At 38.5% G+C, this 20,114-nt stretch overlaps 2 protein-coding genes and 1 long non-coding RNA gene across 11 annotated transcripts in view; 1 reads left to right on the top strand and 2 right to left on the bottom strand.

Annotated features, from left to right (window-relative positions):
- LOC144587055 (uncharacterized) overlaps positions 1-20,114 on the bottom strand; it is a 663,623-nt gene that overhangs the window by 491,779 nt on the left and 151,730 nt on the right. The gene's annotated exons all lie outside the window — the stretch shown is intronic.
- On the bottom strand, positions 707-15,955 carry TMEM167A (transmembrane protein 167A). Of its 2 annotated transcripts, none has more exons than XM_072992590.2 (4): positions 15,816-15,955; positions 13,412-13,521; positions 11,029-11,063; positions 707-4,701 (listed from the first exon to the last, which is right to left on the bottom strand). In XM_072992590.2, exons 1-4 carry the CDS (start codon positions 15,816-15,818, stop codon positions 4,631-4,633), a joined length of 219 nt encoding a protein of 72 aa, XP_072848691.1. In that variant the 5' UTR covers positions 15,819-15,955; the 3' UTR covers positions 707-4,630. The 2 variants fall into 2 exon arrangements, with proteins under 2 accessions (XP_072848691.1, XP_020645914.1); XM_020790255.3 differs by lacking the exon at positions 15,816-15,955 and adding an exon at positions 14,255-14,386.
- XRCC4 (X-ray repair cross complementing 4) overlaps positions 15,117-20,114 on the top strand; it is a 172,498-nt gene continuing 167,500 nt past the window's right edge. For 5 of the 8 annotated variants that reach the window (XM_078386389.1, XM_078386391.1, XM_020790246.3 and 2 more), the window contains exon 1: positions 16,029-16,117. In XM_078386389.1, the coding sequence (XP_078242515.1) occupies positions 16,072-16,117 (46 nt within the window). In that variant the 5' untranslated portion in view covers positions 16,029-16,071. Of the gene's footprint in view, positions 15,238-16,028; positions 16,118-16,206; positions 16,376-20,114 lie in introns of those variants that run through there. The other 3 variants (XM_072992589.2, XM_078386388.1, XM_072992588.2) reach the window with 3 other exon arrangements.

Below are 20,114 nucleotides of genomic sequence, written 5' to 3'. Positions count from 1 at the left end.
AAAAGCTAAAACAGAGAACTCTTCCCTCCTATTTATAATCTTCTTAATTTCTCAATCAGCCTCCCAGTTATTTTAAGTATTGAATTTTCTGAGGGCAAATTAGACGTACATTATTTTATTTCCGAACAACATTTTCATCCAGTGCTACTTAAAAAAATCAGTAATAATTCACTGTCTGCCTTTAGGCTTACCATCAAAAAGGCACCGCAAGAAAGGAACACACATTTGTAGGGCATTCAGGTATTAATGATGAGTTTTATAACAACTAACTAGCATACCTATGAAGGATGGGCTAGATCAGTGGTCTCCAACCTTGGGCCTCCAGATGTTCTTGGACTTCAGCTCCCAGAAATCCTGGCCAGCAGAGGTGGTGGTGAAGGCTTCTGGGAGTTGTAGTTCAAGAACATCTGGAGGCCCAAGGTTGGGGACCACTGGGCTAGATCACAGGTTCTTAACCTTTGTTATTCAGATGTTTTTGGACTGTAACTCCCAGAAGCCTTCACCATCAGCTCTGCTGGCTGAGGTTTCTGGGAGTTGCAGTTCAAAAACACCTGAGTAACAAAGGTTAAGAACCACTGGGCTAGATCACACTTTCCTACACTTTACTTCTCAATTATTTCCTTTAAAATTCTCTTTATCCTCAGAAATTTATCTGTCCAGCCAAAGAACTGCAACTTTCAAACTTCTTATTTTTCACACCATAGGGTTAGTTTCAGTCTTGCATATATATTTAAGAAAACATGCAGCAGTTCACAAATATAAGCAACACTAATGAAACAATAGTAGTACAAACATTAATTAGATCCAACCAGCAGCAAAGCAATACATATGATATACTGTTCAACAAATAAAAGACAAATAAGACTCCTCAACCAGCACTGAAAGAATTAAAGAGATGCATCTTAAGCAGAGGTTAGAAGTAACTCACTTTTCTAAAAAAGTACTTTTCAAAACAAGTTAAATTTTGCAAGTTACATTTTGGCCTGGAATGACAATGACCGTCATTCATGGCATTTCAGTGGAATGAAAACTGGGTTATCTGTGTGTTGTTAACGGTGGTAAGAGATGATGTTTTTGGACTACACAGTGGCTACAGTCCATCATATCATTGACAGCAATGGGAGTGTGACTTCTTCCATGCGCACTGGAAGTAGTCACATTCTCACTGACATTATAGAGGTATTTATAGTTTTTATTCCTGCAGGTAGAGAGAATCTTGAGGGAGAATCGGACAGCATTTGCCTATATTTTTCAGTAGTACACTGATAACACTAATGGTAATATGCTTGCAGTGAACAATGGAACAGATTATTTTTTAAAGCTGTGGCAATGCCAAGTGTCTGATGTCCAAACAAAGTAACTGGTAACACTACAAGTTCCTTTAAAAATGTTCCAAGCTCAGATTGTATCGATCAGGTGAAGCTGTTACTGAAAATGCCTGATATGCCTCTATATGTGGGGAATGCTACAAGGAAAAATACATATGCTGGTGTGACTTCCCAAACATTACCCGCTGGTTGGAGCATATTATTATTATTATTTATTTTATTTATTTATTTAAACAGGACCTAATGCAAAGATCTAAAATGGGTACATACTAGAGGTGATTAAACAAATACTTTGGCCCCAAGCTGTTTAGGGCTTTAAAAATCAACATCAATACTGTGCCAGTACAACTCTCAAAGGATAAGTGTCATAATTTTTGCTTTGTTTGCCACTCAGTAACCTGAGTAGAGGGATCATGCACTAACTGGATACAGTACTTGTAAGTCAATGGTTCTCAAACTGGCGTATCCAGATGTCCTTGGACTGTGGTTCCCAGAAGTCTTCACTACTTGCTGTGCTGGCCAGGGTTTCTGGGAGTTTCAGTCCAAGAACATCTGGGGCTCCAAGTTTGAGAACCACTGCTCTAAGTCATTTTCAATGGCAGGGCAGCTTGTGGAGAATACATTACAGTAGGCTAAATGTAAGACCTCAAAATTATGAATAAAGTTTAAACTTAATTATTATTTAAAACCAGTTCCAAACCAGGGTGAATTTGATTTAAGTAACAATTTTTTAAAAATTGGATTTTCTATGGTCAAAATTTTTAAAAAATAAATTTGATTTTTAAAAATTGATTTTTATCCACCCAGATCCAAACCAGGATATTCTCTGCAATAAATATCAATACTAGCTTTATTCTCCTGCTATTTCCACTATAATGAAAGAATATGTAGTTCACCAAGTAATATTCTTGTTCTGAATGTATGCTAATCAAATAACATGTACCTTGGAAAGCATTTTAACTTGGATGTACGAGTCAAAAATTTAACCTTTCTTCCCAGTTCTTTCTAACAAGTTTTTTTTTTAAAAAAACTCTTCCTGATTCATCCTTGAACACAACTTTCCTTCCAAAAAGCAAGAGAGGAAAAAAAAATCCAGTTACAGTATTTCATGACAAAACTACACGTAGTGTCAGGAGCCTCTTGTTTGCATGAACCTTATTCACCTTTACAGCTAACTGCAGGTAACTACAGTGCTGGGGCACATCTCAACCGCAAAGTTAAGCATGTCATGAGCAAGACCTACCCAAGCATTTGGCCAATCAGTTGCAGTAAGTCTCAAGTTAGACAACTCTTATGTGAACACCAACAGGATTCTAGCCAGTGTTGACTATGTTTATCTTGTTCAATGTTTGAAACAGCAATTCTATGCTAAATGAGTCCTATATGTCTAAAGAATGAAGTTTGCTCTACATATGTTAAAGCTCATGTAATATTAAGAATCACGATGCAATTTATAGTTTTGGATGTCAAATGAACTTTTCAAACAATTTTTTTTTCTAAAGACAGACTTGTTTTCATATTCTCAAGTTGCAATTTAAAATCCCAAACAGACTGTGGCTATGGTTTTGTTCTCTTTAGACTCTTGATTATAGATTATACAGTAATCTATTTAGTTAATGTGGTTCAATATAATGTGTAACACTACAGCTGAAATCCATTAGTAAATCACAACTAGAGTAGACCCATTGAATCAGTGGGACTTGGTGAGTCCTTCGTAAATTTCACTGATTCAATGAGCCTACTGCAACACTCTTAATATTTCAGCCTATAAGAAATGTCTATTATATTGACCATAGTTTCAAACAAACTTGTGAATAAAATGTTTATACCTCTTAAAATAATGTTTTAAATGAGAAAAGCATGTTCGGCTTTAAAAAATTAATGTGTTTTCTCAAGGATAACAATTTTTATTTGATTTTTCATGTATGTAACTGAACTGTCATTATGAATATACTTTCTGTAAGCTTCTATGAAAGGAGACTGAACAGGAAATGTTACATTTTTATCAGTGATTAAAATGAAATGTCCTAGAAACGCAGAATTCTGAGCTAGTTACAGGCAACCCCTGGCAGTCATGTCTTGATAAACCACATATACCAGACTGCAATGCACATATTGCAAGTTCTTTGCATTCTTGTTTGCAAAACGCTGCATACCAGATTATGCCATGCCACACTGCTTGCAAAGAATATGATTCCAATGGCTGCTGACATTCAGCTTCAAGAATAAATTTACATCTTAAGTGTGTGAAAACTGCTGCTTCCTCAACAGACTAAAATATTCACCAGGCTGCACCATTTTCCGCTTCAGAGTTTAACAAAACTAATTAAACCAGGTGGTTTAATTCTATAGTTGCTCATTCATATTTCACAGATCTAATTCTGAAAAATATGTTACAGCCTCATGAAAAAAGCTGTAAGAAGGTGGCTATAAAGAAGTCATTTGCAAAAGTACAATATAAAAAATTATAGATGGGGATCACAGGACATTTGTATTCCTTTCTAAACAAAAGGAATAATCTAAAGTTGTATGATGGTGGCACGAATATACAGGCGTTTTACTAGATGAGCACATTGCCCCTTACTTCCACTTCAGCCAGAATCAGTTTTACCAATAGTGTTATGTATACTATAGTGAAACTCCTGGCAGAGTGAAATATTGACTGAATAATTTAAAAATCAAATTTCAAGATAGCTTCTGTGGAAAAAAAATCTAGATGCTTACTCCCTTTCCTAACAGAAATGAATGCATTTCTTATGCAATTAAAAAAATCTAATATTTAATAGTTCATCAATATACAGGATGCATTATATGTATGAAAATCAAGTTTAAGTTAAATCAAAAATATTTGGGAAATACTGACTTTGGAGAAACATTGCTAAATCAACTCGTAGTAAAGAGATTTGGTCTTACTAAAATTATTATTATTAGACAATAATCTGAAGATTTTTTCAACATGTCAGGTATGAAGCTGTTATGATAGTATCTAATTTGAAATCTGTTACATTTTGAATCTTGGCCTGTGACTCAATTTTTACCTCATTTCATCTCACATCACACATACACTTATTCAAACTGTAGCATTGGTAGCAGTCTGATTTTACTTTTGTCATTTTTTACATTTTAATGCTCTACTATTTTCATGTTCATACTTTTAAAATGACTTTTTGGAAAAACAGATTTGTCTTGTCCAAAACGAGCAAATAAACGGAAGTGTAGAACAAATTTTTCTTCTCTTCTGTTTCTTCAAGTCTTATTCCATAGCAGTGTGATCGCAACAGATTTCTAGCATTTTCCAATGTTTATTGTACAAAGAGAACACTGAAGGCCATTGCAATACAACAGACAGCTACATAAGGACTCTTCCGTTCACCTAGAAAAGACAAAAATGAATTACTGGTTAACTTTCATTGCACATGCAAAAATGCTTCTGTTTTGGAAAGTAGTACAGTAATGCAGAACAGACAACTCAGAAAGTGAAATAATATAGAAAATGAGAATTATAGGAGACAGATTGTGGTGCAGAGATTTTCTCACACTCAAAATCCACATGACAGAGTATATAGAATGTCAATTTCAACCTAATTTTCTGCCTAAATCAGTTTCAATGAAGAATACAAGAACCGGTCTGCAAGCAGTATAAGGGAATAACAAGAAATGCTTTCTGGCAAAAATCCACACAGGCAAGGGCAGTCAGAATGGCACCCCTCTGGAGGTCTATCCATCCTATAACAGGCTGCACACCAGATTTGGCAATCAATGCATAACCAGCTATGCAAAGGATCGTCTGCCTGGGTGGGCAAAACCACTGCCTGATTGCCCTTCTGCTCTACATTTCTGTAAGGGGATTCTGACTGTATCTGTAGGAAAGAAGCAGTAGTGGGTGGATGGGAGAATATTTTTTTTCCGTAGATGGTATATCTAGTCATCCTCCTGACCCCAGTAAAATAGTGTAAATTTTGTGACACAAGTCACAATTATTCACTAATTGCCACTATTATTCAATCAAAGTCACCTCCATCCAATGTTACAATCTTGAGTCAGCCCTTTCCATAACTATAAGTAAAATCTTTTCCTTTTCACAAAAAAGTATGAACTTTTCCTTAACAACTATGCATTGGAATATAAATCAGTACAAAATCAATGAAGATTCTCTTGAAAAACAACACAGGGCACAATTATTATAGTGCACTTATTTGGTAATATTTAAAAATTAAACGAATGATCCCCCCCTTAATCAAAAGAAGGTTGTAACACTCTGACTAAGCAAGGAATAAATAAATAAAATCGGTAAAGCTTCTGGAATAGTGGTGTGCTCAAGCGAATATGTCTGGAAGTCTCCATTCATGCACGTCTGGCAGCCCAACCTCTAAGAACGCAATCTTTCCATAGCAAGAAACAGTTCATTGAGTTTTCCCATAAGTAAGGCCACCACAATTACATTACAAGACATTGTCATCATCTGGCACACATTTAATTAAGCTGCAAATAGCTGTGTGAATTAATGTCTACAACTTAACATCTGTTTAGAATTAATGTGAGGAAGTCCACCTCCAAAAGTTTTAGAGTTTTCATATGTGTTACACTTTTCTGCTCTTAATTTTCTTGAAAGAAGAATTCATCATCCATCAAGATTAAAAGTCTGTTTGCACTACAATGCAAATAAGCAACAGCTTGTCTTTTTCAAGGTACAGACACACAAAGAGCTGCTTCAACACATCCAGAGGAGCTAGATTCCATACCGATGCTGATTTGTGGTTATCTTTTAGAAAGAGAACATATGCTTAAGTAAATTACATATTTCTTAGAATATCTGGATCCACAGGCAAACACTCATTTTTAATTTATCATGGTCATTACGAGTGAAACTAGAGATTGGAAATTTTCTTCATAAATAATTAACGTAATTCATTCCCAGCAATTCCTTTTACTTGGTTCAGTGCTAAAGAGCTTGTTATGCTACTGCTTCTGCTGATCACACCCAGGACCTAGAGCCAAATAGCATGAAACATGAAAGATTCCTGCCAAAATGACTCTATATACCCTCAAAATGTAATTAGAAAGCATTACATTTTATTTTGCCAGCGAAATATTTAGATCCTGCTTATTGCTTTCTTTTTGAAATGTAACTTTATTACCCCCTCTCTGATAAGCAGTTATAAATTACAGATAACGATATAACTTGTAATGTGTTTTACCATATTTTTGGGTCAAAGTAATAACAAGCACTTTTTTTGTTTTGACAATTAGTAGCCCCATTAGGGAAATGAAAGGAAAGTCCAACCAAAGTGGCTGTCCAACGAGGCCTTACAAATAGCAGAGAAGAGAAGGGAAACAAAAGGCAAGGAAGATAGGGAAAGTTACAGAAAATTGAATGCAGACTTCCAAAGAACAGCAAGGAGAGACAAGAGGGCCTTCTTAAATGAACAGTGCAAAGAAAGAGGAAAATAATAGAAAGGAAAAACCAGAGATCTATTCAAGAAAATTGGAGATATCAAAGGAATATTTTGTGCAAAGATGAACATGATAAAGGACAAAAATGGGAGGGACTTCACAGAAGCAGAAGACATCAAGAAGAGGTGACAAGAATACACAGAGGAAATATACCAGAAAGATCTGGATGTCCCGGACAATCGAGATAGTGTGGTTGCTGACTGTGGCGTTCACCCCTCATGGTCCCTGTTTGTCTCCCCAAACACAGAGCTCACAAAGGGAAACCAAAACCTCTTGACATGCTGCCACTAGTTGATCTCTTTATCAACGTACTTTACTTAGGAAAGATGAAGGTCCATTCAGTACTGACTTTTCAATATGACAGGTTTATTGATTACAGATGGTTTTTAGAATAATTCATAAGAATATTCTTTCAGTTTCACCAAGCATCAATATTAATCTTCTATAGTAAATGTCACAGGTTACTAATCACACCTCAGACTAATCAGTCCTCAGATCCCCAATCTCTCTCTCTCTGATTCCAAACCCTGACTCATACTCTCTGATTCTCTTCTCAGGCTCCACCTTTTAACGTATCTTGAGGCCCTACCTCTCAACCACATTAGCATATAACTCATGAATATTACATATCTTATTACATAACTTAGTGTGAACGCTACACTGACCTTGAGCCAGACATCCTGGAGAATGAAGTCAAGTAGACCTTAGAAAGCCTGGCTAACAACAGGGCCAGTGAAGGTGATGGCATTCTATTCAACTATTTAATCTTAAAAAATATTAAGGTGCCACACCCAATGTGCCAGCGAGTTAGGAAAACTCAGCAGTGGCCAGAGGATTAGAAAAGATCAGTCTATATCCCAATACCAAAGAAGGGCGGTGCCAAAGAATGCTCCAACTACCCTGCAATTGTACTCATTTCACATACTAGCAAGGTTATGCTCAAAATCCTACAAGGTAGGCTTCAGCAGTATGTGGACCAAGAACTCCACAAGCTGGATTTCAAAGGGGCAGAGGAACTAGAGACCAAATTCCTAACATGCATTATGGAGAAAGCCAGAGAGTTTCAGAAAAACATCTACTTCTGCTTCATTGACTATGCAAAAGCCTTTGACCGTGTCAACCACAACAAACTATGGCAAGTTCTTAAAGAAATGGGAGTGCTTAACCACCTTATCTATCTCCTGAGAAATCTCTATGTGGGACAGGAAGCTACAGTTGGAACTGGATATGAAACAACTGGTTGGTTCAAAATTGGGGAAGGAGTACAACAAGCTGTATATTGTCTCCCTGCTTATTTAAATTATATGCAGAATAGATCATGCGAAAGGCTGGACTGGATGAATCCCAAACCGGAATTAAGATTGCCGGAAGAAATATCAACAACCGCAGATATGCAGATGATACCACCTTAATGACAGAAAGTGACGGGAATTAAAGAAATTCTTAATGATTGTGAAAGAAGAGATTGCAAAAAATGGTCTGAAGCTCAACTTAAAAAAAAAAAAACCTAAGATCATGGGCACTGGCCCCATCACCTCTAGCAAGTAGAAGGGGATGATATGGAGACAGCAACAGATTTTACTTTCTTGGGCTCCTTGATCACTGCAGATGGTGACAACAGCCAATAAATCAAAAGACGCTTGCTTCTTGGGAGGAAAATGATTACAAACCTAGACAGCATCTTAAAAAGCAGAGACATCACCTTGCCGACAAAGGTCTGTATAGTGAAAGCTATGTTTTTTCCAGTAGCAATTTATGGAAGTGAGAGCTGGACCATGAAGAAGGCTGACTGTCAAAGAATTGATACTTTTGAAAGTGTGAAGGCAAGAAAAGGGGACATCAGAGGATGAAATGGTTGGACAATGTCATTGAAGCTACCAACATGAATTTGAACAAACTCCAGAAACAGTGGAAGGCAGGTAGGCCTGGCGTGCTCTGGTCCATGGGGTCATGAAGAGTCGGACACTGTTTCCAGACAAGGCATTCTGGCTGATGGAATTTTACAGGGATTTAGATGACTCTGTTTTCCAGGCGCTTCTGGATGAAACTAATGCTCTGGATCCATTTCAGTCAGGATTCAGGCCGCGCCACGGTACAGAAACGCCACTGGTCACACTGTTGGATGACCTGCTGAGGGAGGCTGACAGGGGCAATATGTCCTTGTTGGTCGTCCTCGATATCTCAGCCGCCTTTGATACTGTCGACCACGGTATCCTCCTGGGGAGGTTCTCTGAGCTGGGAATCGGTGGCCTGGCGCTTGCCTGGCTCTGTTCCTTCTTGGAGGACCGTCCCCAGAGAGTACATCTTGGGGAGAGTGTCTTGGCCCAGTGGGGTCTCAAGCTGTACTCCTGTTTGCAGCTTGCCAGTTTTTACTTAAAGGCTACAACAAACAAGCATTTTTTTGCCAGAGAAGTATGAAAGAAAATTTAGCTTCTGGAATAGTTTAATAAAAAGTTTAACAAGACTTAACAACTAAACAACAACAACAAGCCCCATGACACTGCTTTGACCATCAACAAAGCAGCATTGATGGTGAGCTTATTTAAGCCTTCCCTCCTGATCTGTTTTCTTACTCGAACTCTCTTAGTGCAACTTAACTGCTGGAGATGGTATTAGAGAAAGATGGATATAGATGTTCTGCCCATCATTTTCATGTTTCAAATTAAGTAAATATGATGGTAATGATTTAGATAAATGAGCAAAACACATATGAAAACTGTAAAACCTGAATACCAAACTTTGTACATCACATCTGTTACTTATGTGATTCATAGGCTTGAATCCAATAGAGGCATCAGGAACTTCGGCCCCTCTTTTCTACAGTCCTCAATGGCACTGAAATTCTGTTTTGGAGGGTTTCACAACCTCCTAAAAGTGGTTTTCACTTCTATATATGTGGAGGAGGACACATGCAAGAGAGCTTCATAACACCTGCTTCTCAATTGCCAGGGCCATTTTGGATATCAGCAAAGGTGAGGAAATCCATTTTAAAATCTCTTCCTTGAGGACTTTCAGCCACTGCTAGACTACAACTCTTAGGCTTCCTTGCTATTGCTTAATGCCAGCTAGGATTGTTGGAAGTTTCAATCAAGCAGCAAGAGGTAGGCTCCCCTCTGCCTGTCCCCTGATCTTTATCTTGCACTTTTACAGAGCTCAGGGTAGCAGACATGTGATATACTCCCAGGTAACCATGTAAAGATCTGCAGCTCAAACCAATTTATTGCTGGATCTTTTTTTTTTCTAACAATAGTTCAGCACATAGGATTTCTTGTTCTTCGTCATCATCATTTCACACTATCAAGTTGATTCTCAATTATGGTGACCCTTTTCAGAGTTTTCTAGGTACAAAGTACTCAGAAGTGGTTTACCATTCCTTTCTTTTGGGGCACCCTGGGCCTGTGTAGTTTGCCCAAGGCTACACAGGCTGGATCTTCTTCTGGAATATTTATTTATTGAAAATATTTTCACCCTGATTTTCTCCTTAAAAAGGTGGTTTACATAATTGAAAGAAAATATTTAAAGCTGAAAACAATGAATATACAATGGTGCTTTACACAGTGAAAATTGAAATTCCAAACTCTGGCTCTGTAGCCAGCATGTTCCTATGTCTATACATTTTAATTTGTAGTATTTGTAAACATACATTAAGAAATATGTTGGAAAAATTAAAGAGGGAAAGGGGGGGAAGAGAGAGGGGGGAAAAGGCAAAATATTCTGGCACTTAAAAGACTAATAGTTTTACTGTGGTTTAAACTTTAGGAATTAAAATCTATTGGAGTTCTAGGATTGGTCAGAATCTGTCAAGGAAGACAACTTTTTTATAATGATAGAATATTAAAGAAAGGTGAGTTAATTTTGTGTGCAAAGAAGCCTTAATCTCTATTTTGGCAAGAAACAACGCTTACTATTTTGGTAACAGCCTAATCTACCTGGTATGCAACTTTTCACCTTGTTTGGAGTCTGCAACCTGAAGTGAATATGTGAATCTTTAAAGTGCCACTATACAGTGCCTTTCTCTCTTTCAATTTCTTTCACCTTTAATTTTGTTCACATGCTGAAACACTAACATGGCTAATTTCTTTGGAAATTAAGAAATCTGATTATCAATGCTAAAATGGTAGAGAAAAGTTTCGTAACAACATATATACTTGTAAGTTACAGAATTATCAATAATAATAATTAGCATGCTTAGATGTCTACATACATCCACTAATGAGCAATATTTCTTAGAAATACATGAACTTACCTATCCTGGCACACTTCCAGAATATGCCCAATAACCTGAAAATATAGTAAGAGAAATTAAACAGAAAAAAATGATATTTAACATTTCAACACCTATAATTATATATGATTTAATTAGAAAAAGAAGTCATGGCTAGGACCTAAGGGATTTGGCAGCCCTTTTAAAAATCTCTTTATCTTAAAAGTTATTTGTGTCTTTTTAAAAAAGGCCCCCAAATCTCACCTGGCATGTTGCACTGTTATATACACCCATAGAATTACTTTGGGAAATGAGATTATTACTTGACCTGTTCTCTCAAGGAATATCTGTAGAAAGATCTCTGTGCCTGAAAAAGCACTGTGCAGGTAAACACTTATTAAATTATAACAAAACTGTGTAGTGTACAGCAAGAACTTAAAAGATTATCTTGTCTGGGAATATGTGACCATAATGTGCAACTCTGTCACTGATCTGAGACACAAAAATACAGTGGTGTCTCGCTTAACGGGCGCCCCGTTTAACGACGAAATCGCATAGCGATGAAGATTTTGCGACCACTTTGCGATGGTCTGAATGGGGTTTTTTCGCTTTGCAATGATCGGTTCCCTGTTTAGCTTACCGATTATCGCAAAGCGATGATTTTCCCCCAGCTGATCGGGGGTTCCAAAATGGCTGCTGGGTAAAAAAAATGGCCACCCGCTGTGTTTAGGGACGGATTCCTCGCTTACGAAAATGGCTGCCGTATGGAGGATCTTCGCTTAAAGGTTAGTTTTAAGCCCACAGGAAACCACTGAAGGGGTTTCAATGCATTCCTCTGGGCTTTTTTAAATTGCATAGCGACGAAATCACTTAACAGTGATTTTTGCTGCACCGATTAACGTCACTATGCGAGGCACCACTGTATATCAAAATAAATTCAATGATAAAAGCTGTATTATACAAACAATTAAACAATAGCCTCTATAACAGCAATGGCAAACCTATGGCACGCGTGCCACAGCTGGCACACAGAGCCCTCTCTGTGGGCACTTGAGCCATAAGTTGCCATCAAGAAATGCTTACCTGTCCTCTGATCCTGGATTTTGGCACTCCCCTCTGCTGGTGCAGTAGCCCAGCGGAGGGGTGCAATGGCTACTATTATCAGTCTAGCCCAATGGGGGACTGGAGGACCAGTAAGTATTTCTTTGTTGATATTGCCGTGCAGGAGCTGTTTTTTTTTAAAAACTAAAACCTCAGTATTCGGGTTTTAATTGCAGTGTCAGCACTTTGAAATAAATAAGTTGATTCTGTGTTGCAGTTTGGGCACTTGGGCTCAAAAAGGTTCACCATCACTGCTCTATAAGATGGGTTCCAAAAACCAGAATATATGGAAAGAACAACTGCTACCCACAAGGCACAACAGTATAACTTGGCACCATGATGCAAGATAGAAAATCAAATATATGTCTATATAAATCAAATACATACACACCAAACACAGAAAACCCTGAAATACACATAAAGGTAAGTACAATTTAGCTAAATTGCATATGACTGATGCCAGTAAGTTATAATTTTTTTGAGAAGGGAAAGAGTGTGGCTAGAAATCACAATTTTAGAAGATTATTTATACATCTTGAGGTGTCCAATTAATGGTATTTTGCAATACAGGCTATCAACCAGTTGCACTACTTTCTCAAGTCAGAGTGCAAAGTTTATTGTTCTGGCTACAGCAAAAAGGAATTGCTAAACTTTACTGGCTTATGATAATTTTCCTTACTTCACTTTCTTTATAGTACAATTAACAGGGAAACTGAATTCCCATCACCAAACTCTCAACCTTTGAACTGAGTTTGTAGGCCATTTTAGAAGACTTGAGAGTGAACAAATAGAAACTGACAGCTGCTAAGATGGAAGTATATTTATTCATTCATTTGATTTATATACTGAGCCATTAGTTCATGCACTATTCTGGGGAGTTTACAAATTAAAACTCATAGTAGTTGCCTTGGGATTCTGATGATCACGGATTTGATGCTGAGACTGTTCCTGATAGGACTGTACTCAGTGGCAGAAACAAATTTATATTTGGGAGTTATACCTGGATACTTGTGTGTGTACAGAAACTGTTTTTGGATGATGGAGGTTCAGCTGATAGAGACAAACATAATGTCCCTCTTGACTCTGGTGGTCAGGTTACAAAAGGAACTGCCTGACCTCACTATTACTTTTTTCAAGTGACAGTAGTATATAAAAGAGGAAATAGCACTGGTGCTTAAAAAAGATTTTTCACTTAAGATAAAAACCTACTGCAATGATAAATCAATTATGCTGTGGACTAAATTTGCTAAAATTAACAAGACAAAATATACTGAAATGATAAAAAAAATTCACCCTGTCCACAAATGTCTAGATATTCACATACCCAGTTTGATTGTTATCCAGTAATTTGGGAGCCAAGGATCTTATGTAAGCACAAGTACATATAAGCAACAGGATCACTGTCAGCAGACTCTGAAAATTGAAGATCGCAGACTAAAAAGAAAAAAAGTGATATAAAACAGGAGTTATGGCTTAGTCTTTCAAAGTCGTTCCATTCCTTAGTAACTGTAGAAAAATGGGACTTTAAGGACCCATCACATCTTTTCCTTATGAACCATACCACAGTCTAAATATAATGGCAGAGAAATCAACACTGGTAGACAACTTCTTTTTCAGAACATGGTCCCCAGCAAAGATGCCTATACTAGCATTATACACTTAACAAACTTGCTTGAATCTTAAAATTTCAGAATAAATGTTAACTACTAAAATTATCTGAAATGCTTTGGTTAGTATGTACAGAACAAGTGGCAAAATGTTCACCCTAATGCTGAAAGAGATGTATGCTGATGGAGGGCCTGTGCATTCCAGAAATGCTTTAGAACAGTGGCACTCAAGCTTTAGCCTCAACGTTTTGGACTTCTGCTATCAAAGTAAAGCCAGTATAGTCAATGGTCTGAAGTTCTGGGAGTTGGTATCAAAGAGAAAAGGTTGAGAACCACTGCTTGCGAGAAACAGTGAAACCTTATTTCTCACACAAAGGTCTCCCTTTGGCATACTCTGCCAGTAAAGGGCAAAGCATGGTTAGGAAGAAGGCAGATATGGCCCACATTTGGAAACTACTCCAAAATTCAGTATTCTGCTCTTCTAAATAGCAAAGGCCAACCATCCAGCAGGTGAATTTGTGGACATCATGAGGGTGGAAGCAAAGTGTGCCTCCACTTACCCTGGCCATTGAAAACCAAGTCTCATTTCTGTAGCCTCTTTGCAGGCAAACCATTTTAAGTTCAGTATCCAGATACATTCAGTCCATATGACAAACCATTTCTGAAACTGGCAACGTAGTATGAAAAACCTGTAAGGGAACTAAGGTAGCATAATGTATTACTTTGTTATGATGCTTTTAACTTCGTATATGTTTTATATATGTGTTTTACTGTTTTTGTACATTTATTTGTACAGTACATTTGGATATTGGTCTATGACTGCATTAAACTTGATCTGATCTTTGCCTACTTGCAGAGGGATAGTTTCCCAAAGAAGCAAGTTCTACACACAGCCACGAAAAAGGCCCTCCCCGACATCCTCACCAGACATGCCTGTAACAGTGATGGGATCAAGTGAAAAGCCGCCTTTAAGATCTTCGACCCTAGAACCTTCTTCCTACTACATTCCATGCTTCTCTAGCTGATGAATTCCAACAGTATTTTTCCAATATAAGAGTTCAAAATTACAACTGAATGTTGGGGTGCTACATAAGCTTGCTGGGGCATACTATAAGCCCAAGTAAATACAGAAGAATGCATTCCTAAGGAAACATGCAAAGCACAGTTTTAAAATCTATTTAGATCAGTGGTTTCCAACCTTGGAAAACGTAGATATCTTTGGACTGCAACTCCCAGAAACCCCAGTTCTCACACACTGCTATACCTATGCCTGAGGAACAAAAGTAAACAGATAAATATCTGTGATAGTTATCTGCTTCTCCACTTCCACTGCCTGCTTCTGTATGACTGTGGAACATTCAATTCAATTCTCCATGTTGAATTTTAAAATGCAAATATCTCAGACTCTCCTATTGAGCTCTCCAAAAAACAGAGGTGCAGTTAAAGTGCAACACTTTAACTGCTGTACTAACCATTCTAACCTGGGACCAAGCCACACTGAAACAGTGGAACCAATCTGCTAAATGTGGAAAGATTGCACTAGGTAAGTGTAAGCCGTTACTCAACTTCATTTTGTGGGTATCGCTCCCTTTACATGCAGCCCTTTGCAAAAGCTTTACATGGAGACGAGGGAACAGGTGAAAAGGCCAAAAATTCTGCAATTCGACACGTCTGCTTTTTTAAAAACATCAATGTTTACAAAGATAGAAGGAAACACGTCCTGATGCTCTGGACACGCCAGATGAAAGGAGGGCATATAAGGCCGAATAAATAAAAGGCAGCCTTTGCGGCAGTAGGAAAACCTGGCAAATAGAAAAGGAGAACAGATTTTCTACGATAACTCTGTAAATATCAGGAGGAGAAATAGCTTGAGAAATAACGCACTAGCAGTTTTTCTCAGTTTTCTTTGCTAAGGCAAGGGGGCCGTTGTGTTTCTACGAAGCCCCTGTACTGGGAAGAGCCCATCGTTCAGTGATGCGACGACATGAAAGGCCTCCCACCCCGCTGTCAGGCGCCCTCAACCCAAACCGGACTCCCAGCTTCACCAACCGACTCGGGCAAAAAAAGCCAAGGCGCGCCAAACTTTACAAGAACACCCCGACCGACCTCCGCCCCACTTACCATGGTTACCCGCGCCGCGAGCCACCTCACACTTCCGCTAGCCAAGGGGCGGGACACGGAAGGAAGGCAGTTGCCTCATGATTGGAGGGAGGGGAGGACAATCCCGGGTTGACCGAAACTGAGAGGAGGTCGGTGTTCTGATTGGAAAAAAGAGCTTGTGGGCTGGTCTAAGCGGGACGATACTTCTGTTTCGTTGGCTGACCGGGGTAAGGAGGCGGGGCCAAAAAGGTCTGGAGAAAATGCTAAATAAGTATTTATGAGAAGCAGGAAGCGGAATGGCCAGGGCAGGGAGAGAGAGATAGGTAGGTTTGAGAGGGGTGGTGTTTATTTTTTGGGTCGCTTCCTTTCCCCCCTCCCTCTCCGTTCTTTTAAAATACAACCGGCGAGGGAGTTCCTCTTCTTTCGCGGCTGTTTCGGGGTGGCAGGAGATGAGGAGAGCGGTGGAAGCGGTTTTCTCCGTCGTGTTCTCTCGGCAGCTGAGCGGTGACAGGCTCGTCCTGGCTTGAGGGAAAGTGGGCTGGAGCCTCATTGGCGGGAAAACCAGCCGGGTGAATTAAATGGTAACCCCTGTGATTTAGGATAACTGCAAAAAAAACAAACAAACAAAACAAACAAACAAACAAACAAAAAAAAAACCCGGGTTTGTTATTTCTTAATCTGAAGTATTTTCACCCCGCTTTTCTCCAAGGCGGCTTACGTAATTGAAAAGACGATATTTAAAAGCAGGAAGTGTACACATATTTTTTTTAAAAAAGAATTAAACAAGTATTATATTAAAAACGGGAATTAAAATCAGTACCCAAACCACATTTAAACGCAACAGAGCCCAACAGTCCATAGAGACATCCCCCCTCAGAGTCAGGATGGAAAGACCTGCCTGAAGAGAAAGGGCTTTGCTCGTTATCGTTCTTAAGGTAGCCAGATGAAAAAGAGATCGGGCTTCCTGCACCTTTGATGGCTGGTGTGGGGAGGAGAGGAAACGTCAGCAGATGTAGCTTATGTTTATTAAAAGTTGCACCTGCTGACATTTCTTCTTCTAAGCAGTTATTCAAGGCATAGGAATCCTGACCTTTTTTTCGGCTGGCCACTCTATCCACGGTGCCATAAGACTTGCTTTGCTGCAGCAGGCTAGTATCACTGCCCCTTTGGAAACTTGGCATTATATTGTATGTGTCGATGACCAGTGCCAGAGTTCCCCAGCTAGTCTCCTCTAACACCTTGCTGCTGGTGTGCTTGCAGGACAGAAAAGTTTCTGAGGCTGACATAATTGGCATTTTGAGGCACATTTTTGGAGAGACTGAGCAGAGGATAGTGTGGCCCTTCAAAGGCTGGGGGGGGTAAAAGCAGCCCTAAGACATACTGGAGGCGCCCACCATCTTTAAATATTGTTTTGTGATCTTTTTGATACTAAGCACTGTCAAGCAGGTGATGCCATTTCATTGGCTTGTCCCCAAAACAGTCTGGTGCCTAACAAACCAACACTCCCATATGTGAACACTATTGTCTCATCAATGCATTGAAAGCCCCCAGTTCTGCCTGTCCAGCTACAGTATTTGTGCATTTGGAATAGGCAGCATTTCTGAGAAAGTTAGCTAGCTAACTAATTAAATTTTACTGTCTTTCTGCACATCACTGGTGTTGATGGGACCATGATTGCTATCATTCTGTGTTTGCAAACCTAGCTAGATGAAAACAAGCAACTATCCATTCACCTGGTTAATATTCAAGGCATAATGTAGTAATAGTCAAGCCATAATGTAGATACCACATTTTCCAGAATTGCTGTTGGGATTTTGATCCTCCACTCATGTCACTTCTTACAGGCGTAACTCTGATGCAAGAAGCAGTTTGTCCCTCAAGGAAAGACTATTTTAATCTAAGGAATTGTTTCATTCTTTTTTTTTTTAAGAATGACATTCTCCTTTTCTGAGACTCACATAATCCATGATGAATGAGCTGCCCCTCTCACCATCCCTAGGCCATTTAACATAATCACAAGTGATAAACCTTTAGTCTGAGAGTGAGAAACTTATTGTACTGAGTGCACATTCATGGCTTCTATTCAGAAGATGGATAGACCTATTTGTACTTATATGTAATACTGGATAACTGCTACATCCTTTCGCCTTTCTACCTTCACAATTATATTTTAAACATATGGTGTAGTTATTTTTGGGTGGTGGTGGGATTGCTCAGTCAGTAAGAACACCTAGGTGCAGAATCTGCTGTCAGGAGTTTGATCCCTCACTGTGTATTGTAGACGTTCCAGTCCTGTTGCTTTGGGCAGGCTATATGGTCCCAGAGTGTAGCCTGAAGAAGAGAATAGTGAGCCATTTCTGAATACCGTAGACTGAGCATGGATTCACCCCAGAATTCTGGCACCTGTCGTTAAATAAATCCAAGTCCCCAGAGGAGTTGCTGCACACACATGAGGTCCAACATGTTGATATCATATTTCTCAGGTTTTCCACTCTGCAGAGAGAGTAGGTTGGACTTGATAAGCTGCGCGGGAACTGGATGAGGATTTGTAGTTTTTTGAGAGCCACCATCTGAATAGCCTAATGAGCAAATAGACTGCAAATCCCATAATCCATCATTACTAAAAAAAAAAAAAAAAGGAAAACAGTGGAACTAAAAATATTTTAGAATGCAATAGGGGCAGAGAATTAGGATCTCTCTACCATTCCCACATAAGCTTTCAAATATGCTTTATGATATATTTCACAAGAAATGTTATAGGGTTTTGTTGTTCTCTATCCTACATTTCTACATGTTAGTTAAACTTTTATTCCTCAGTCTCTCTGTGAAATTTCAGAAGAGCTTGTCTTGGGCAAATCATGCCAATGACTTACATCAGCTATACATTTTAATTGTCAGAAAGGACAGATATAAAAGAACTGTTGGAAATTGTAGAGGAATCACTTAAAGTGTTTCTGGAAGCTAATAGGGTTCAGGAGTCTGTGGGGGCACTTTTCTTATAGACCTCCCATATCTGAAGAGGAATGTTGTTAGAGTAATACTTTGAACAGGTAAAACAGAAAAAGCAAAGTATGCTGCTTATATGCAACCCCATAGTGCTTTTAAAGCACTCTTTGGGTGGTTTTATTATTTAATTATGGAGGCTACACATCCCCCCACAAGCCGCGTACTCTACCAACCTCAGAAGGATGGAAGGTTGAGTCATCCTCAAGCCAGCTACCTGAGTCTAGGATAGTATTCAGGTTGTGTGCAGAGTCTACTGCAGTTTAAGCATTGTCTATGTTGAGTTCATTTCTCACTCTGTCTTCCACTTCCCACATCTGTAACATGTTGGCTAAAAGTCCTGCTGCTCAGTGTAGTAAGTCACAACTATAGGCCCATTGACTCCATGGAACTTACAGAGGGGTTAACTCACTCAGTTCCCACATTAAATGGGCCTACTCTGATTATGACTTCTTATGCTAAGCAACAGGATTTCAGCCTTTTTAAAAGAGCAATATCATTGGTTCAGGATCTTCATGAACAATTTTATGTAACATGGCAATACTGAACACATTTCCTCATGAGGGAAAAATGTGAATTGGTAAAATAAAAAGAAAAGAAATATCCACTTGTGTTTTACTTTTTTAAAAAATGTTGTTTCCCTCCTTAAGACAATACACCAAATAAATATCCTGACATCAGTTGTAAACTCCGTATGTTTCATAATGTTACCTGACAGATTTGATTAAATGTGTAGTTATCTTAGTTCTAGCGTAAAAGAAATCAGGTATCAGATTTTGTGACTTAGACTGTTTTCAAAGAATCCTTCCAAGTTGTTAGTTAAACATGTTCATTCTTAAGTGATTGCTGTGTTCTGGCAAAGAGGATGTGATCTGCTGTTATTATTTTATTATGTTCCATTTCAAATAAAATATTTATTTACATTGTGGATAAAAATAAATGGTTTTTTAAAAATCAATCTGATTTATCACAATTTAATTTTTTAATCATTTTTAAAAATTTTAGTCATGGTTTATATCAGTTTGAAATGAAGTTGGAAATAGAATATGAAGTTTGAATTTTTAACTTAAAATTATTAAAATGATGTAGAAATCCTATGTGACTGTGAGGACAAAGGACAAATTAAATCCCATCCAATTTGGGGGTGAATGCGGGTTGCAGGAACTGATTAGTACTATCTGCATCTTAATTGTGTGTTTCTTTTGGTTGCCTCAGTAGATCTAAAATGATTTCCCTGCTATAAAACATGCGGGAGAATTCTGGAGAATTAAGGTTAATTGCCTCCATTTTGGGGGGAAGTTGTATAGGCTCATTATC

The sequence above is a fragment of the Pogona vitticeps genome, chromosome 2, assembly GCF_051106095.1.
Source record: "Pogona vitticeps strain Pit_001003342236 chromosome 2, PviZW2.1, whole genome shotgun sequence".
Taxonomy (NCBI): Eukaryota; Metazoa; Chordata; class Lepidosauria; order Squamata; family Agamidae; genus Pogona; species Pogona vitticeps.
This window is presented reverse-complemented; position numbering and strand designations above follow the sequence as displayed.

What these genes read in the sequence shown, in the direction of transcription:
- TMEM167A (XM_020790255.3), bottom strand. Translation starts at nt 14,332, where the DNA reads ATGTATCTGGATACTGAACTTAAAATGGTTTGCCTGCAAAGAGGCTAC. An exon ending in CTGGATAACAATCAAACTGG is followed by an intron (nt 11,064 to 13,411) that starts GTATGTGAATAT and finishes CTATATTTTCAG; the next exon opens with GTTATTGGGCATATTCTGGA. An exon ending in CTGGAAGTGTGCCAGGATAG is followed by an intron (nt 4,702 to 11,028) that starts GTAAGTTCATGT and finishes TGTCTTTTCTAG; the next exon opens with GTGAACGGAAGAGTCCTTAT.